Source organism: Mustela nivalis, assembly GCF_964662115.1.
Source record: "Mustela nivalis genome assembly, chromosome: 1".
NCBI classification, from domain to species: domain Eukaryota; kingdom Metazoa; phylum Chordata; class Mammalia; order Carnivora; family Mustelidae; genus Mustela; species Mustela nivalis.
In genome coordinates, this window is record NC_139020.1 from 46,754,809 (window position 1) to 46,773,761 (window position 18,953).

The window sequence follows — 18,953 nt, forward strand, 5'->3', positions numbered from 1 at the left end:
AAAAGTAAAAAGAAAAAAAGAATGGGCCTTGTTTGGCCATATATAGGTTGAGGAGGGAGACACATTTTATCAATCTCAGGAATTCCAAGGAACCTCTAGATCTAGATTCTCCTGGCCAAGGTAAATCTCGATTTAGAAGTATTTACTACTGCTGGTGGATCAAGGCATTTTTCAGGGACAGTATATGTCCAACTATAGGTTACTGTATGTTCCAGAGACCTCAATAGATGGAGAAGGGCCTCCCTTACCATGTACTTTTACTGAAGCAGCATATTCGTATTTGGCCAAGATGTGGCACACTCACAAGTGAGTTTCTTCTGTGAGATATCATGAACTTATTACAAAGTAGGTACTGTACAGCATGGTGATTGTGATCCTAGATTTTTAGGATCTACTCCTAGATAATTCCAGAAATACCACCTAGGGGAAAAAGTTTCTCCTACAGGAATTATACTAATTGTGTCAATATTTTCCATATACACAATGATAACTTCTTCATATGTCAAAATTACTTGAGGTAATGTCTTTGAATGTTTTTACAAATCAGCTGATTCTAACATGAAACCTTCTGTAATCTCAGACATGGTAAGAAAAGGCCAGAACTAGTGAAGGTACATCCATGGAAACTGACTTGACTATAGATGAAGTCTTGGCCAGACAAGCTGAACACATTTTAGAATTATAAGTATAGATACTCTGCCAGACTTGACCTCTGTTTGAAGTCCCTGTGAACCCCAGAAAGAGGAGACACATGGATTTAGAGCTCAAGACTAAAACCAGAGCTCCAATTATATCTTTCATTTCATTGACAAAACAAGGTAAGTTTCCAAAATCTGACAGGGCCAGGAAATGTCTTGAAAAGCATAAGTGGATTTGGAGGGCCTGTCAGTCAGTTAATACTGCAATAAATCTGCATAACAAACCCACAAAACATCACTGACAGAGAACAATAAGCACTTACTTAGCTCATGCAATGTAAGTTGACTGGAAGTTAGCTAATTCAGATTGGACTTGGCTGGACAGTTCTGTTCCGCATGTCTCTCAACATTCTCCTGGGACTAGCATTAGTCTGGGAATGTTCTCATAAATACAGCAGAAGCACAAAAAAGCAACTGGCACACTGGACTTAGCACCCAATGCTATTGCCCAAAACAAGGCTTATGACCAATCCCAAAGTAAGGGGACAGGGAGGCAAACTGTAGACCTTTAATGGTAGAAACTGAACATAGCAAAGATGATGAGTACAGGGAAGTTGATCAGCCACAAAGGTGATCAACAAGCATACTGAAAGACAAGGGACCATATGGGACTTCTGCACAGATGTAAAGATTACCAGCAGACCTGCTTTCCCAAGTCAGAGGTGCCCCTGCAAAATGAATTCCCTTCATGTGATACCTGGCCTCTATTACTACTGACTCTAGAATAAGAAGAATGAATATGGAGTTAAATTTCCTCTGGCCAAGGCATACCTTCCAAAACAGCTCTTCAAGAATGAAATGGTGTTCATATTCCCCTTAAACATTATTCTTTAAATTCACTTAGCATACAACTAATATGTGAATAAGTAAAAATATTCCAAATACCTTACAAATCCTTTATTATCTGGACTCAGAGTGGTACACACTAGTTATTGTACAATATTTACATGGAAAATAAACAACCACTATGTCTTTGCCAGGCTTTAACAATCTGACCATCTGGGTGTGGACAGAATGAACTTTGAAATTAATCTTCAGGGACGTCCAAATGCATTAAATTCTCAGTAGGCTTGGCAGTAATTGTAGAAATTACTGTGTTATGACTACCAAGTAAGAAATCTAGGTCTATCATTTGGATACAATGAAATTATTATAAAATTAAAAGCAATTCAATAAGGCTTTGGCAACCTAATATCATGTCCTTGAATTCTGAACAGTGTGTGAATCCATGCAAATTGGCCTTCTCTAGTATGATTTTGTAGAATCATAGAGGAATTAAGACAACACTTGACATTACTTTGATTTTTGGACCATACCTTAAAGATTGTTCTGTGTCTTCACAAACTTTCGTACTTGTTTTTCTCTTTTATGTGTCTTGCCAGAATATTTTATCTCAGAATATTTAACCAAGTGCAACTCTGCAGCTGTTCTCAGTTAATATCTTCAGGTTAAATCAGTACACACACTGCAAACTAAACTTGCTTGGGGTGTTTGCTTTTAAAGTCAGCAAGTGCATGCACAGCTTTGAGACTTGTATTTTCCTCCCAGCATTCTCCAAATCAGAATGTTCCAAAGAGATCGAATAGGTCATTGCACCTAGAAGAGTGGGCATATATTTCAAGGACATAATCATCATTAAGGAAAAATATGATGCACATTGTGTTGGTTGCCCAGATTATCAATGATTGTTACTAGAAAAAAACGGATCTGCCTGTAAAGCCATAAACACATCTAGAGATCATTAAATTTCATTCTTTAGATAATCCCCTTTATTTTTCTAAACACAGCATGCCACCTAGCCTTAAATAAATATTTAAAAATATTTTCTCTATCATGGCAGCTAACAAATATAAGCTGACCCTATACAGCTAAATTATATGCAGGTTATTCTGACATTTTAATATTTGTTAAAGTAAAAAGTTAGGCCACCAAAAAATTCCACAGGGCATTTGTGACAGTGCAAGCAGAAGTCACAGTGGTAACGAACTCATCAGTCTATGCACCCACTGGCCTAGAGCAGTAGCTTCCACTCTTTGACTATGACACACTGTAAACACACATTTAACATCACAACTCAATACATACGTACTCACATTCTCACACACACATAACTGAAATAATGGTTTTAGGAAATGGTTCTTAAACTCACTATATGATGCACACTCATAATTTTGCTTCTCTATTTCATTATGTTTTCAAATGCTGATAGCAATGTACTGAAAATTATTTCATAGCCCCCTAATAAATTGGGACTTTTTTTGAGTTTTGGAGAAGTTGTACTTTCATGGATGTGAAAGCCCAGGTTTTCTGGAAATCTGACCCTATGGCAAAGCTTTAGTGCTTTGGAAGTTTTATCTCAGGAAGGCAAGAGAGAGGGGAAAAGGAAGAGAGTCAGGGGAAACAGAAGAACACATATAAAATGGTGCCTTACTGAACTGGCTGCAGCTTCATAGGACAGCACAGCTGGTTGTCTTGTCACAGAGGACAGACATCTCCACCAAGTCTGCATGGACCGATCTGTGGAGCATGAAGGAGGAAGGAAAGCTATTAATGGCTAGCTCACTTCCATGTGTATTCTCTACTTGGTCAAAATTTGCTCCATTTCAAACCCCCCCCCCCCACACACACACACACATTTCTGCATTATGTCACCCAGTTCTTCTGGGGCAGACTCTCTTCCACTAAGGTCAGACCTCAAGCTAAGACTGCTGGGGCACTGCTCTTGGAAGAGATGCTGATATCCAGATGTTGCCCCCATGGGTGCCTGAGATGGAGGGATGAATATGACAGCTGGTATTTTAAGAACCTGGAGATGCCTCAAGTTGTCATTGTTCTCTAGCCAGGAAGTGGGATGGGTAGCCAAGGTCCAGGAGTCATATAGGGCTGACCACACCAAAATCAGGGCCACAGTATGTGGAAAAGCACAGATCTTCGAGGTGGAAAACCCAAGTTCATATCCCTCTACCTCCACTTCCCATGTATGTGATATCTATGTAAGTTGCTTTACCTCTTTGATGGATATTAGTACCCTTGCAGAGCTGCTATAAAAACTAGAGATAATGTATAGTTTACTCCAAAAAGACCTTTTATATCTTTTATTAGACTTAGTCCTAAATAGGTTATATTTTTACGCTACTATAAAAGGAATCTTTTTCTTTTCATTAATGCAATTAAATTTATATACAGCAAACTTGCTAAGAATGATTCATTTTAGTTTTTATCTGTAGTTTTCTATTCTCTATACAAAGAATCAATATCTGTTAATGACACTTTTGCTTAGTACTTTGCAATATTAATGTCTTTTTTTTCAGTTTTACTTCCTTTATTAATTTTTTTCAGTCTTCCAAAATTCATTGTTTTTTTTTAAAGATTTTATTTATTTATTTGACAGAGAGAGATCACAAGTAGGCAGAGATGCAGGCAGAGAGAGAGAGAGGAGGAAGCAGGCTCCCTGCTGAGCAGAGAGCCCGATGTGGGACTCAATCCCAGGACCCTGAGGTCATGACCTGAGCCGAAGGCAGCGGCTTAACCCACTGAGCCACCCAGGCGCCCCCAAAATTCATTGTTAATGCATCACACCCAGTGCTCCATGCAATACGTGCCCTCCTTAATACCCACCACCAGGCCCACCCAATCCCTACCCACCCTCCCCTCCAAAACCCTCAGTTTGTTTCTCAAAATCCACAGTCTCTCATGTTTTGTCTTCCCCTCTGATTTCCCCCAACTCACTTCTCCTCAGTTCTACTTTCTGTGCTAGCTAGAGCCTTCAGTACAACATTGAATACACACAAAAATAGGCACACTTGTCTTGTGCCTAATATGGAAGGGAAAACTTACAGTATTTCATTTTAAGATTTTATTTATTTGAGAAAGAGAAAGTGTGAGAGGGGAGAAGGTCAAAGGGAGAAGCAGACTCCCCATGGAGCTGGGAGTCCGATGCGGGACTTAGTCCCTGGATCCCTCCAGGATCATGGCCTGAGCCAAAGGCAGTCACTTAACCAACTGAGCCATGCAGACACTCTCAGTGTTTCATTAAATTTATGTGCTGCACACTTTTAAAAAGTTCAATTTAATCCAAGGATGACAAACTCCTTTTCATTTTTAATGTGCTAAGAGGTTTTTGTGGGGTTTTTTGGGTGAATGGTTTTTGAGTTCTAAGCAATGATTTTTCAGTAAGCATTGATACATGATTAATTTCTTAATCTGTTAATGTGGAGAATAACACTGATTTTTCTCTTTTTAAAAAAATACCCTGCATTTCTAGGATGAGCACAACTAAATATCTATACTGTATTTTTTTTAGACATAATTGAATCAGCTTTCCTAATTACTGTATCTATATTCCTGAATGAGATTCACCAGCAATTTTTCTTTCTTCCATTGCCCCTATCAGGTTTGGGGGTTCAAGGTTACATGAGCACCATAAAATGAGTTGGGAAATGTTCCCTCTTTACCCTATTTTGGAACAGTTCCTGTAAAATTGAAAGTATTTTTTCTCTGAATGTTTGGTTGGGCTCCATGGTAAGACCACCTAAGGCCTGAGTTTTCTCGACTACTTGTCAATTTCATTAGTGGTTAGATGACTTTTCATGTGCTCTATTTCTTCTTGACTCAGTTTCATTATGTTAAATTTTCCTAGGAATTTATCCATTTCATACAAATTTTCAAATTAACTGGCATAAAGTTGTTCATACTATCCTTTAATTATCTCCTTAATGCTGGCAGTTACAATTACGATCTTTGTATTGTTTAGTTGGAACAGTTCTTTTTTCCTGATCAATCTTGACAAAAATTTGTCAATTTTATTAGACTTTCCAAACAACGAAGTTTTTTGTTCATCCTTTTTATTAAATGCTTCTTTTTCCATTACATTAATTTTGGCCCAGATCTTCATTATTTCCTTTCTTCCAAATTATTTGCATATATTCTGTTCTTCTTTTCCTATCCTCTTAATATACCACTCATTGGGTTTTAATCTGTGTTTTTGTTTTAATATAATCATCAAGAGTTAAAATTTCTAACTGCTGCTTTATCAGCATCCCATAGCTCTTGAGAGCAACACTTTCACTATCACTCCATCCTAAATGTTTTCTAACCTCATTATGATATTTTCTTTGACTTGTGCTTGATTTACTTAAATGTATTTTTTTTTAAACAAGAGGGAGTCGCTCTGCAACAATAGTTTCCTTTTTTTTTTTTTTTTTTTTAAGAGTATGAGAGGGTGGGGAGGAAGGACAGAGGGAGAGGAAGATAATTTTAAGCAGGCTCCACATGCAGCTCTGAGCCCCACACAGAGCTTGATCCCACAACTCTGAGATCACAACCTGAGCCAAAATCAAGAATTAGATGCTTAACTAACTGAGCCACCAAGGTGCCCCACTTAAATGTATTTCTTAATTTCTCTCCATATGGAATCTCACTGGTTATCTTTTGGTTATTGATTTCCAGCTTAACTACAGTGTGTTCAAAGAACGATACAGAACTTTGAAAATTATTGAGACTCACTATATGATCAATTTTTACAAATGTCCTTTGTGTTCTTGTACTGAACGTATATTATGCATTGTGTGGGCATGCTTTTGTAGATGGCCATCAAGACATGATTTTTAATCATATTCTTTACTTTGCTTACTGCTTTCCTATCTGTACCATCAGTTTCTGACAGGTATATTAAAACCTTCTACAACTGTGAACTTATTTATTTCTTTATTAGTTCTGTCAATTTTTGTTTTATTCATTTTGTGATATGCCATCAGGTACATACAAATTTTAAATTATTATATTTTCCCAGTGAATTAAATGTCTATTACTAGGGGAAGAGATTAATTATGTTTTATACTTTAAAACACATTTTTGTGATATAAAAATAGCTACAGCATTTTCTTTTGGCTGGACTTTGTTTGATTCATGTTTCCATCTTCCTTTTATCAACCAGTCTAACAATCTTCATATTTTAGCTAAATCATTTATTTCATATAAATTGACATTTTTACTTAATACCTACTATTTTGATAGGTATTTTCTATATATTCTGTTTTTTCCCCATTCCTTTCCTTCTCATTTATTACCTTTTTAAAAATTGATTATTTTTTTTCTCACTTTTATTTTCCTTTGGTAGCTTGTGTAGTGTTTCTATATTTTTTAGTGGTCTTCCTAGAAATTACAGCAAATATGCCATCAAAATCAATGTCTTTACTCCTCATATGACACAATTTTAACTTCAGTCACTTCCCTTCCAACTCAAGTTCTATCATTTTCCAATATATTACTTTTGCTATTTCAGTATTTTAGTTTTAACCTACTTCTCATCCTCTTCTTTAAGTTTACCATTATCTTTGTTCACTTTTCTCTTACTGAATCTGATTTTCCATCTAGAATCATTTTCATCATTCCTGAAATATATCCTTTAGAAATTACTTTAGATAATCTTTTGGAAGTAATCTTGATACAGGTTTGCCTGCAAATGTTAGTCTGCCTTTGTTTTTATAGGATACTCTTACTGAGTTAAGAATTTCTAGGGGTGCCTGGGTAGCTTAGTCAGATATAGTCAAAGGGAACTTAAGGCTTCAGGAGAGTCACACAGATATGGCCAGTTTCTAGAGGTAATTTCTGTGTATTAAGATCATTCTGGGAACTTATTAAAATGCATATTCTGGGGGTGCATGGGTGGCTCTGTCGGTTCAGCTTCTGTCTTCAGCTCGGGTCAAGATCTCAGGGTCTTGGGATTGATCCCCATGGCAGGATTTCTGCTCAAGCAGGGAGCCTGCTTCTCCCTCTTCCTCTGCCTGCTATTCCCACTGCTTGTGCTCTTTCTATCAAATAAATAAATTAAATATTTAAAATAATAGTTTTTAAAAGAATTTATTTTTATTATTATGGTGATTATTGTTATATACTACTGAGAACCTGAGTAAATCTCTCGAGAATTATTTTGAATGAAAAGTCTAACCTCAAAAGCTTAAATACTGTGCTATTCCATTTATATGGTATTCTTAAAATGACAAAATTTTAGAAATGAAAAACATATTATTGGTTGCTAGGGGTTAAGTAGGAACTGGAATGTGGGAGGAAGTAGGTATAACTATAAAAGGGCAATAGGAGGTATCTTTGCAGAGATGGAAACATTCTTTACCTTGACTTCAATGTCAACATCATGGTTGTTGCTACTCTATATGGTTGTACAGATTTTAATATGTTATCACTGGGATAAACAATGTAAAACATATAAGGGATCTCTCTGTAGTATTTCTCACAACTATTGTTGTGAGATTTGGAAACTACAACCACATGAAAATTAATGTTTAATTTAAAAATGACTTTAAAATGCATGATGTATACTACTATTTATATAAAATTAAATATGTGCATACTAAAAAATAATTCCTCATTGGCAATTATTTCTTCTTGGCAAACTGAAGATACCATTTCACTGGCTTCTGGCTTCCATAACTGCTGTAAGAAATAAGCTGTCAATCATCCCTTTTTAGTGACCCATTTGTTCCTCCTGACTGCCTTACAGATATTTTCTCTTTTGTGTTCTCTGGTTTCAAGCTAATGTGTTTTGGTGAATATTCTTCTTTAATACCTGCTTTGGATTCATTGACTTTATGTATCTGAGGATGTATGTCTTTCAATAATTCTGATTCTCCCATTCTTTTTATTGGCTCATTATGAAACTCAAATTAATCTTGTGGCAGATATCTCACTCTCTCCTTTGTGTCTCTTAATATTTTTCATATGCTCTGTGCATTTGTTTTTAAGTAGGGGCTAGCATTTTCCAGTTCCCGTTACATGGAAGGGAGGCAAAGTGCTCCTGTCCCAGCTTTTGGAAAGAAAGTCCTAGTCCTCTGATGGACTTCACATCTGCATTTTGTTTTCTGTCTCATAACTCTAAAAGGAAGCTGAAGCTGAAGGTTACTAAATTCAATAAATATCCTCGAGATAAAACTAAAATTTAGAGAAAGCTAGCTCTCTCGATTTCTTTTTTCACCTGCCTTAATTTTAGCCTGACAAGTCCTAACTTTATCACCTGCTCAGTGATGCTTTTAAACACCATTATATAGCATTTTTAGTAGTTTTCAGTGGGAGGGTTTCCCTGAGTACCTGGCCTACCATATTAACAGAAACAAAAGGCAAAATTGTTTCTGTAAATTTTCAGGTACAGACAAGGAGTTCAATAAAATTACCTGTATTATTGTTAAACTTGATTCTCCTAGCCTAATTAGCATGTCTGTTACTTTCTTTCCTTTGTGGAAGCATCATTCATTAAAAATAATAATAATAATAATAATAATAATAGATGTTTTTAAATCAGTAAGGAACTAATTCTTCATTGGTTTTCCTATTAATAGAATGCCAAGGCTAAGTTCCGAATTCTAGTAATTTGAACCAGAAAAGTAAAAAACCATAGTTCTACATGTGTCCCACGGTTCTCTAATAAGACAGGAAAAAAAACCCAGCTCCTTTATTTTAGGTTTGAAAACAATACCTTTGATCATAAAAACACAGTGAAGAGCTGAAAAAAACAAAACAAAATACAAAATATAGACCAAATTATACAGCAAAACTTTTCAAAAAAAAAGAAAACAAGAAACCTATTTTTCAAGTCATAAATATTAGTTGGTTAATATAAAAAGGAATGTGTTTTATGAATGTGTGGCTGTATCTGATCAAAACTCCAGTATTTGGTGAATGTTGCTGTCTCTGTCTAGAGGAATGGAAAAGAGGTTTGATGCTGTAATTTCAGAACTTCTAAACCAAACAGGGTCACTGTAAGGATACATGCAAGTCATCATAATCTTAAATCACAAAAGTAAATATGAACATGCCTAAATGCCAATATCTCCTTACTATTATCTCTTGCCAAGTTTCTGCTGACAGAACTAATTAAAGGAAAAGTGACATTTTCCACATTTATCTCATTGGTAAAATATCTACCATATGACTAGCTTTTGAAGTGTCAGGATAATGGTAACATTTAACACTTCTCAAGGGAATATGTCAAAGAGAGACCCAAACTGTTACTTAATACTGTTGCCCCTTTTCAGATGCGAAGCTATAATTCCAAGGACAGCAGTACTTCAAGAGTGGCACATCTGTAAAAACAGAATCAATCATGATAGAATAGTTCTTTTATTTGTTTGGTTGGTTTTACCATATTTGTTATATGGATCAAAATGTTATTGAAACCCTAAACTCTTACAGCTCTGAATTATGAAACAGTCATTAGTTATCCTATGGAAGGATATGAAAAGTTATGAACACTTGGATATTTCTTCACAAGTACAGGAACCAAAAGGAAAGAGAAGCTTGGGGTCATGTAAGGTGCATCCCCATTCTCAATGGAGAGATGGCCAGTAAAAGGAGGAGAAGTAAGCCAGTCAGGAGACAGTTTGGAATTAGTGTGAAGTGTACAGACCACTTGTTTGCAAGTTCCCAAAACCAGCCCCAGGAGAGGAACTGATAAATGGAACTAGAAGAGATCAAAAGAGTGAGGAGGCAGACTTCAGACACCTGCCTGTCATATGTGTGAACTTTATTCTAGAGAATCAAAATGCAACAGCAGGACCAGGACCACCATGTACAATCTGCAACAGTTATAGGAGGACAAATATTGGTAACTAGATTGAACACCAGTATGAGTCATACTAAGGGAAAAGCACTAGTTATGCATAATTATATTAAATTTTTGAGAAGCAGATATGATTGCAGAGTTTGCTGATTTCTAAACCTGCTCCTACTCTTAAACCTGAATCATAAGCTAATGGGTGGGGCATTTGAATCATGAGCCATAAGGACTCATAGTTTATCCTAGTTCCAGAACCAAAGTAGGAATTCTGTATTTTAAGTGGGGGGCAATTCATCTTTACATATAATATAAATTGAAAGTTAAACAAGGAACCAGAAAACATTCTTTAAAGAATGCTTTCCAATGGCAAGATTTCATTTCTTTTGATGGCTGCACAGACCTGTACCCCTGGGGATAAAAATATATGTTTATAAAAAATTAAAAATTATATTAAAAAAAAAAAGAATGCTTTCCAATGTACATAAAGTCCTTAGCTTTTCACTCTCTAACACTGCTTGCTGTTGAACCAACAGTATTATAAAACCATTCAGTTTAGAAGAACAAATAGGAGCTGATACCTAAAGTGTGCCAAGAAGTCTTCACAAGACAGACAAATAAGACATGATCCTTACCACTGGAGAAAACATTCTTTATCAAGAGGCCATAAAGCCTCTTAAAAGGAGCCTTGTACAATTTCTTACTTTTAGTATTTAGTGTTTATATCCATGTGACTCTAAGACATGTAGTCACAAGGCAGAGGCACCATAAATGTTATTAAATGAAAAAGTACCACTCATTTGGCCTATGTATTAGTTTTCTATAGCCACTGTAACAAATAACCACAAATTCAGCAACTTAAAACAATAGTCACTATCTCATAATTCTGTGGGTCAGAAGTTCAGCATAATATCTCCCCAGGTATCTCTACTAAGAGATCGTGAGGCAGAAATCAAGGAGTTAGATGGGCTGGGATTTAATCTAGAAGTTCTAGGGGAGATTCCACTTTGAGGTAATTTCCCTGCTGATGTAGGACTAAGATTCTCATTTCCTTGACATGTGGCCCTTTCGTCTTCAATCCAACAATAGCACCTGAAATCTCTGACTTACTCCTCTGCTAGGAGGCAGAGAAAAATGTCTGCTTTTTAGGGTTTATGTGATTATATTAGTCCTGCCCCAAATAATTCAGGATAATCTCCTTATTTTAAGTCTAGCTGATCAGTGACCTTAATTATATTTGTAAAGTCCCTTTTTCTATGTAACATAATATTCATAGGAGTAACATCAGAGAACCAAAATGTTCTGCCTACCACAAATCATTTGATTCCAAGTGATATAAATTATAGTTTAAGCCAAAGGGGAGCTTATTGACTACCTGGGAAATTAGGAAATAATGCTGCCTTCATCCAGGGCAAAACCATGCCTGAAGATTTAGAACTCTGAATCTATCTCTCAGCTTTGTCCCCTGGTGGGTATGGGGGTAGGGCTTCATTTTCTCCTACTGTAGATGGATTTGCTTCAGTTCCTATTTTCTATGTTCCCAGATTAGTGACCCACAGAAAAAGGGAAATTTTCTATTCTGAAGTCCACTCAGAGCCGCATTTTCTGGACTTTGAATTTAAGCAGAGTATTTCAGTAATGGGAAAGTGGTTGGTGCTCATTTATTCTAATACCATAATAACTCATTTTTATACTGAGACCCACTATATCTCTTGGAGCACTCTGGGTCATGACCTTTCCTGACTCTTACCTTCTTGCCCTCCTATAGTAGATGCTGTGGTACCCCATCTATATCTCTTTTACCAGCCGGTGTATTTACTACACAGACTCTAACAGCTTTATACCTGCAACTTTCTCCAGAATATTGCCCTTGACTGACTGGGATATCTCATTCAGAAATGCCTGGGAGGGTTCAGTATCCCCCACTCCAAGGCAACCAATGATTGAACAATAGGGAGGAATGAAAGTCCAGTCTAAAATACACACTTCCTAACTAAACACAGACTTTACCTAAGACCACATCCTTATGTAGCTCTTTGTTTTTACCTAGACTACTTTCTTCAGTTTCTTACAAGTTTTCCTGAAGAGCAATCCCTCAATAAACCATGGGAACTTCAATCCCCATGTCAGGTTCTGCTTTTAGGGAACCTACCAAAATACTTCCTGACTTTAACTGCCTTGATACCCCACCCAAATTCTCATTTTTGTTCACCTCACCCAGAGTTCATTTCTATTGCCTAAAATCTAAGAATTCCAACTAATATGCTAAGAATAGGGAGAGGGAGGAGAGGAGAGAGTGCTTCATGACCACACCACCACTAGGGCCACATAAAGTAAAAAAACAGGTTGTGGTGAGAAAGTTAGTTATTTTTGAGTGTCTTAAATCCCTGACTAGTTCGTATAATTCAAGAGAGCAAGAACCATGTGCTAATCACCTTTTATATCTTCCAGAGCATGTAGCATAAGGCCTTGAACAAAACAGATGTTTAATAAATATGAGTGGATCAATTTCACAAAGGTAAATTCTCTAAAGTGATTATGGCTTCAAAAGATAATGTGGAAACAGGTCTGTTGGAAAGGAATGAAAGTGTTTTTCTTATATGGGTCACATTAATTATAATTAATATTTACCTAGTAAATTATAGTTCACAAAGTTCATCTGCATATATTATTTAATTTACCCATTTCAACAATCATGCAATTTTGAGTTTTAATAATAACCCCACTTTACAGATGACCTTCAAGGAAGTAGACTTGCCCAAACAGCATATTTCATAAACATTTAACAAGAACATCTGCCCCAAATCCTGTATTTCTTCTTCTGAGCATGATCTCCCTGGCAAAGCGGGTCACCCACACACACCTACATGGTCTTGTATTTTTCCAGAAAGGACCTAGTGCTTGTTGTTCTTGACACCTGAGATGAAAGAGAGTGACTAGACTGAGGTGATGACAAAGTATGTGGTGCTCTGCAGTCTGTCACTTTTTTTCAAAAAGGAGATTAATAGCAGCAAAAAGTCAAGCCATAGAGGATGCCTAAATTATGTGTGGAAGACAGCAAGGGACAAAGCAATCAGGGGTATAGGAAAAAGCAAGGAAACCTTTGCCCCATTCACAGCTTTCAGTCAGATTTTATTATTGCTCTCTTCTCATTCCTGGCATCTATTGTTTCAGCTGGTGAACACTCTGAGTTTCTCCCCCTGCAGAAAAAAGCAAAGCCAATCCAATTTTTCTTCAATTAAAAAGTTTCACTCACATTCTTTAAAACATAATTAATGAGAATGGTGTGTGGCCACTTCCAGACCAGGAGCCAAAACTTTTCCTTTAACTATTAGGAAAACACCTCTCACCCAGAGAGAGAGCCCCCCCCCCAACTTGTTCTCAATGTCAAAAAGCAGAGAGTGAGAACAGGTCATCTGTCTCCAGTCTATAAGTATCATATGGGCCCCTTGTCTGGTCCTTGGGATCTGACAAAACACAGAATTTATCTGATTAGTTGTTGGAAGATTCTCTGCAAACCTGTTTGAAACTGTCTGCTTGCTGGAGCTTCCACATTCACACTGATGGTGTCTGATTTTCCATCCTTGTTTTTAATAAAACTTTCCAACTAGGGCCACTGATATCAAGCTAGTTGATTCTAGGGCTGTTAGGCTTCATGCCAGCTGAAAAAAACAGGCAAACCTTTCCTGGGTACGACATTTGTCCTGTCAGCCCACCATCCACCTAAAGACACCAGAAGTCACTCTTCTTGCCTGGCAATGTCCTCAATGTCAGCCAGAAGATCCTACCAAGTAGATTCCAAGCATACACAGAAGACAAAAATCATTCTCCTTGATATATTTGTCCTTTGACCTAGAATTTTAAAGCACCTTCCCAAGAACCCAAAAATGAAATCTTCCTCCTAAGATCCCATTTTATTGGCCAGTATTCTTCCAGCCAAAATGGTGTCAGTCACGCATTTGCTTACATTCTGATTTAAAGGTCAAAGAAGTTAAGGGGTGTACTCAAAATCATCCAGGGGCTCAGCAGTCAAGGGTAGAGTTTCCTGTCCACACTACCCTTCCTAAGTCTTAGCATGGTTGTTTACAAAGACTATTTTCTTTGAAAGAGCTTGTAAGTTTTTTCATAAGTCAAATCAATAATCTTAGTGCCAGATTCCAAATATAGGGACACTTCACCACTTTTTTTGTCTTTTATCTTCTCTATTTAAGAAATTACTACTTTTAACTACAAGAACATCTAATGATGTTATTTCATGGAGAGAGGATGTAGGGTTGAGGAAAGGGAAACTAAAATCCATTGGTGGTCCCAGTAAGAAAGTAAAGACCTACTCAAAGTAGAATAATTCAGAGGGAGGTATTTCAGCAAGATAATTCACTAATGCATGGATTTAGGAGTTACAAAGGTGAGTGCAATAACCTGGGGACAGTGACAGCTGAGGTTTCACCACCAGTGGACCAGAAGAGAAAGGAAAGGAAGCAGTTACCAGAATTCAGCAAGAGAGTTCTGTGTAGTCCACTATCTTGTCAACAATTTTGATGTTTTGGTAGAGGAACACAGCCAGGTCTCACAGGGAAGGGGACAAGGAAGCATATCCCTGAGCTATCATCCCCCTCACACAGCTTCCTGCAAGGGCTTCCCTTTGGCCAAACCTGAAAGAAAGCCTGCAGTCTTGGAAGCCCTGATGACATAGTTCATACAGCTCAGCCTCTCATGGCTGACAATTTTGCTAGGTTATGTGATGCTTGCAAACAATAATAACAAACTGTGAATAGCCTTCCTGATATGTACCAGGTACCCCTACTTTATTTCTTCTAACCCCTCCACCATCCTCTATTACAGGCATTTTATATCAGTCTTAGAGATGTGGAAAGTGAGGTTCAGAGACTTTCAATAACTTGCCCAGTGTTGTCACACAACTGGTAAGTGCCCTTCTAGTTTTGAACTTCATTCTGTCTACCACCAAAAGAACTATTCTCTCTGGTATGTCCCATAGCATGTTAAGTACCCATCATTGTATTTAGTACATAATAAGTTTCAGTAAATGATAGCTTGGCAGATAATACCATTAATGATAACAAAAGAGCTGCCTCTTATCATGCAATCACTATGTGCTATGTGCTGTGCTAAACCCTTTATATATCTCAGTTAATCTTTATAACCACCAATAGATTTTGTCCAAGAAAAAAAATTTCACTTATCACTGGGGAGATGCACAAATTTTTAATCATGGGCTGTGTTAGCCATTAAAATATACTTCTCAGATCTCCTTCTTCAGGAGCATAATTGACTAAGAGTCCAGGGCTGCATTCTGAAATCTCACTACTATCTTTGCTCTGAGGTCACAATTTCCACCTACTCCCAATCAATGACCGAGTGCAATAGGGACACTAAAATCGGGCCCTCTCCTGGGAGATGTCAGATTCCTCTGATAAATAACTTTGGCTTGAAGACTTCTCCGTGGCCTCACCAAACTCTTCTTAAACTTGCAGTTTGGTCTAAGATGTTTCTGGCCAAACTTCATTACAGGTCAGACATGCATTATAGTCTGAAGTTTCTCCCAGGCTTTCCCAGCTTCTTCCCCTTTTTTTGTTCACAGGCATTTACCCCTAAAATTTGCTTACAAGTTTAATTCTGCCTTGGTATCTTTTTTTTTTTTTTTTTTTTTTTTTTTTTGGGCAGATCTGTTTCTTAGCAGACCCTGCTAACACAGTAGTCTCACTGAAATTATAGTCTCAAATATACTGTTTTATAGACAATTATTGAGTATCTGTTGTTTACAGAGTTGTATAAAAGATAACTTAATTCAGTACCTATCTACAAGTAGCTTACAGTCTAGCAATACATGTGGTATGTCCAAAGATATGCTGTTGCTGGTTACCTGATATGCCAGAAGGAGAGACCATCATGGGTGGTCAGATTCCATCCTTTTGTGTTTTGTTCTATTATCAGTGGGAATTCCATGCATGTTCCCTGGCAATGTGTTTCTTTGAAAACGGTTCTAAATCCAATATCAAACTGTGGTTTTTTTAAATTATAAGTGGAAATGGCTTGGCAGAAAGAAAAAAATGAACCAGCTGTCCTTGTCCAACTGTTTGAAATATGGATTTTCCAAGTATCCATTCTTTCCACTGTTTTTTTTTTTTCCCCCAACAAAGACCCCACAAAATATGTTTACACTCAGGAAATCCTCCATTCCTTTGAGGTAAATGAAGGCAGAAACAAAGTCACTGACCTAAAGCATTCCTTTTATTTATAGAACAGTCTACTATCTATGTGCATCCCCCCACCAAAAAAAAAAAAAAAAAAAAAAAAATCTTTCCCTGAGATTTTCTTATGTAGATATTTAACCAGTATTCTTTTCTTTCCTCATAAAAAGCTTTGGGATGTATAGATGTATGTAACACACACACACACACACCAGAAACACACAAAGAGAAAGATAATTCTGGTTGCCTCTCTTTTTGAGTCTGAGAATTTAAAAATGGAAGACAATTCCAAATTTCTATAATTTTCTTGCCAGAGGGAAATCATGGGATTTTATGTTCAAAAAAATAGCCATGAAGTCCTAAAAACTAACAAGCACCTTTTTAACAGGCATGAGTCTGTAACAACTGATGAATCATTCTGGAGGCAGGATGAAGGGTGATATAGCTCACTTTAGTAACCTCTAGTTATGCTAAATTAGTTTAGTGATTCAACTGATTTCTCTCCTTTGATATGTTATTGAAAAACAAACACATAAAAATTTAGTCAAACTCAGGGCACCTGGATGCCTCAGTGGGTTAAATCCTCTGCCTTCAGCTCGGGTCATGATCCCAGGGTCCTGGGATCGAGCCCCCGCATCAGGCTCTCTGCTCAGCAGGGAGCCTGTTTCCTCCTCTCTCTCTCTCTGCCTGCCTCTCTGCCTACTTGTGATCTCTGCCTATCAAATAAATAAATAAAAATCTAAAAAAAAAAAATTATTCAAACTACTGAAGGGAAAGAAAGCCTCCAAAACTTTAAGATGTCTTCCCATGGACTGAGGTACCTCTGTTTATACTGAAAACAGCCTACCAAATGTAAGAGGTTAATGGAGAAAGTCTCTGTTTTCTAGGGCTCTTTAAATGATCTGGCCACAGGTCTTCAGTTATTATATTTGTGGCATCTAGCTGATTCTGAGAATCCCAGCATGAGTTCTGATAAGTACTCAAAGAAACATGGGTCTCAAGTTGTTATCCCTTCAACAACTGAAGGGATCTCAGTGATATCTCACCAGCCTGACCAGTCAGAGGTCTCTGTCAGTTGCCTGGCATGCAGGACACCTATTTAGCTGAAGGAGCAGAATCTGCTCTATCTTAGGTTTCACTCCAAATAATCACCCTTATTTGAAAATAATTCTTGACAGAAATAGAAGAAAAATAAGAGAGTGTTGAAAACAATGAAATGAGTAAAATTTCATGAACTTTATTAAATCTCAAGAAAAGCCTTTGTCTTTTACAGAACCTTGTCTCCCTTCTCTGTGGTCTGTAAACTTTCACGGTCCTAGCACATACAGTAGTTCCCCCATATCTGTGGGGGTAATTTCCAAGACCCCCAGTGGATACCTGAAACCTCAAATAGAATCAAACCCCACATATACTATAAGTTTTCCTATACATACATACTTATGGTAAAGTTTAATTTATAAATTAGGAGTAAGAGATTAATAACAATAACTAATGATAAAAGAATAACTATAGTATACTATAATAAAATGTATGTGGAGTAGTATGAATAAGTAGAGGTAAGAATGACCCATGCATGGACTGACCAAAGCCCACACTCTGCCACATGCCTGTGTCCAGTGCTTATGTCCACTGCTGTCACCACCATGCCCAAGAGAAAGTCTGAAGGAAGATGCTAAAGGAGATAGAGCCAATGGGAAAGATGAGCCACAGAGAAGATCTGCAAACTTATCTCCTAAACCTGTTCCTCCAAAGCCAGAGCCTAAACCTAAAAAGGCCCCTTCAAAGAAGGGAGGGAAGGTACCCAACGGGAAAAGAGGGAAAGCTGATGCTAGCAAGGGTGGGAAGAACCCCACCAAACAGAGATGCCAAAACAGACCAGACACAGAAGGCTGATGGTACTGGAGACACTACGTGAAGCATGTGCAGTTTTGATAACTGTGTACTTCTGATGTCTCTACGTTTGAAATACCATTTTTTATCAAGTTTTATAAAAATGCAGAATATTTTTGGTGGGTTTTTTTTTTTTAGATTTTTTTATTATTTATTTATTTGACAGAGAGAGATCACAGGTAGGTAGAGAGGCTGGTAGAGAGAGAGGGAAGCAGGCTCCCTGATGAACAGAGAGCTGATGTGGGACTCGATCCCAGGACTTGGAGATCATGACCTGAGCCGAAGGCAGCGGCTTAACCCACTGAGCCACCCAGGCACCCCTGGTGGGTTTGTTTTTTTTTTTTTTCAAGCTATGTTGTTAGCTACAGAACATTTCATTGCTATCTTGGGGAGAGGGCATATGTCACTAATAGAATAGCTCCAAAGCTAGATTGATGCAGGAGAGAAACACCTTTCCTTTCTGGTTTTGAGAAACTTCCTCTTGGTTCCCAGGAGGAGGAATTCCTTGGTGTTGGTTCACATTAGCCACCTTGTCTTATGGTGTGGAAAAACTAAGATTCATTCTTGTGTCCTCTTTGCTCTCTGCCTTCA

The 18,953-nt window shown here is 37.4% G+C and overlaps 1 protein-coding gene and 1 pseudogene across 2 annotated transcripts in view; one reads left to right on the plus strand and one right to left on the minus strand.

The window, feature by feature from the left end:
• LOC309850322 (uncharacterized protein) overlaps window positions 1–18,953 on the minus strand; it is a gene marked incomplete at its 5' end in the record, with an annotated part of 320,372 nt that overhangs the window by 248,546 nt on the left and 52,873 nt on the right. Inside the window, one exon of the mRNA XM_082704077.1 lies at window positions 3,130–3,215. Coding sequence (XP_082560203.1) covers window positions 3,146–3,215 — 70 coding nt within the window. The 3' untranslated portion in view covers window positions 3,130–3,145. The remainder of the gene's footprint in view (window positions 1–3,129; window positions 3,216–18,953) is intronic.
• Window positions 18,116–18,387, plus strand: LOC309841053 (non-histone chromosomal protein HMG-17 pseudogene; annotated as a pseudogene). Its single transcript has one exon. The product of its transcript is annotated as a non-histone chromosomal protein HMG-17 pseudogene (transcript).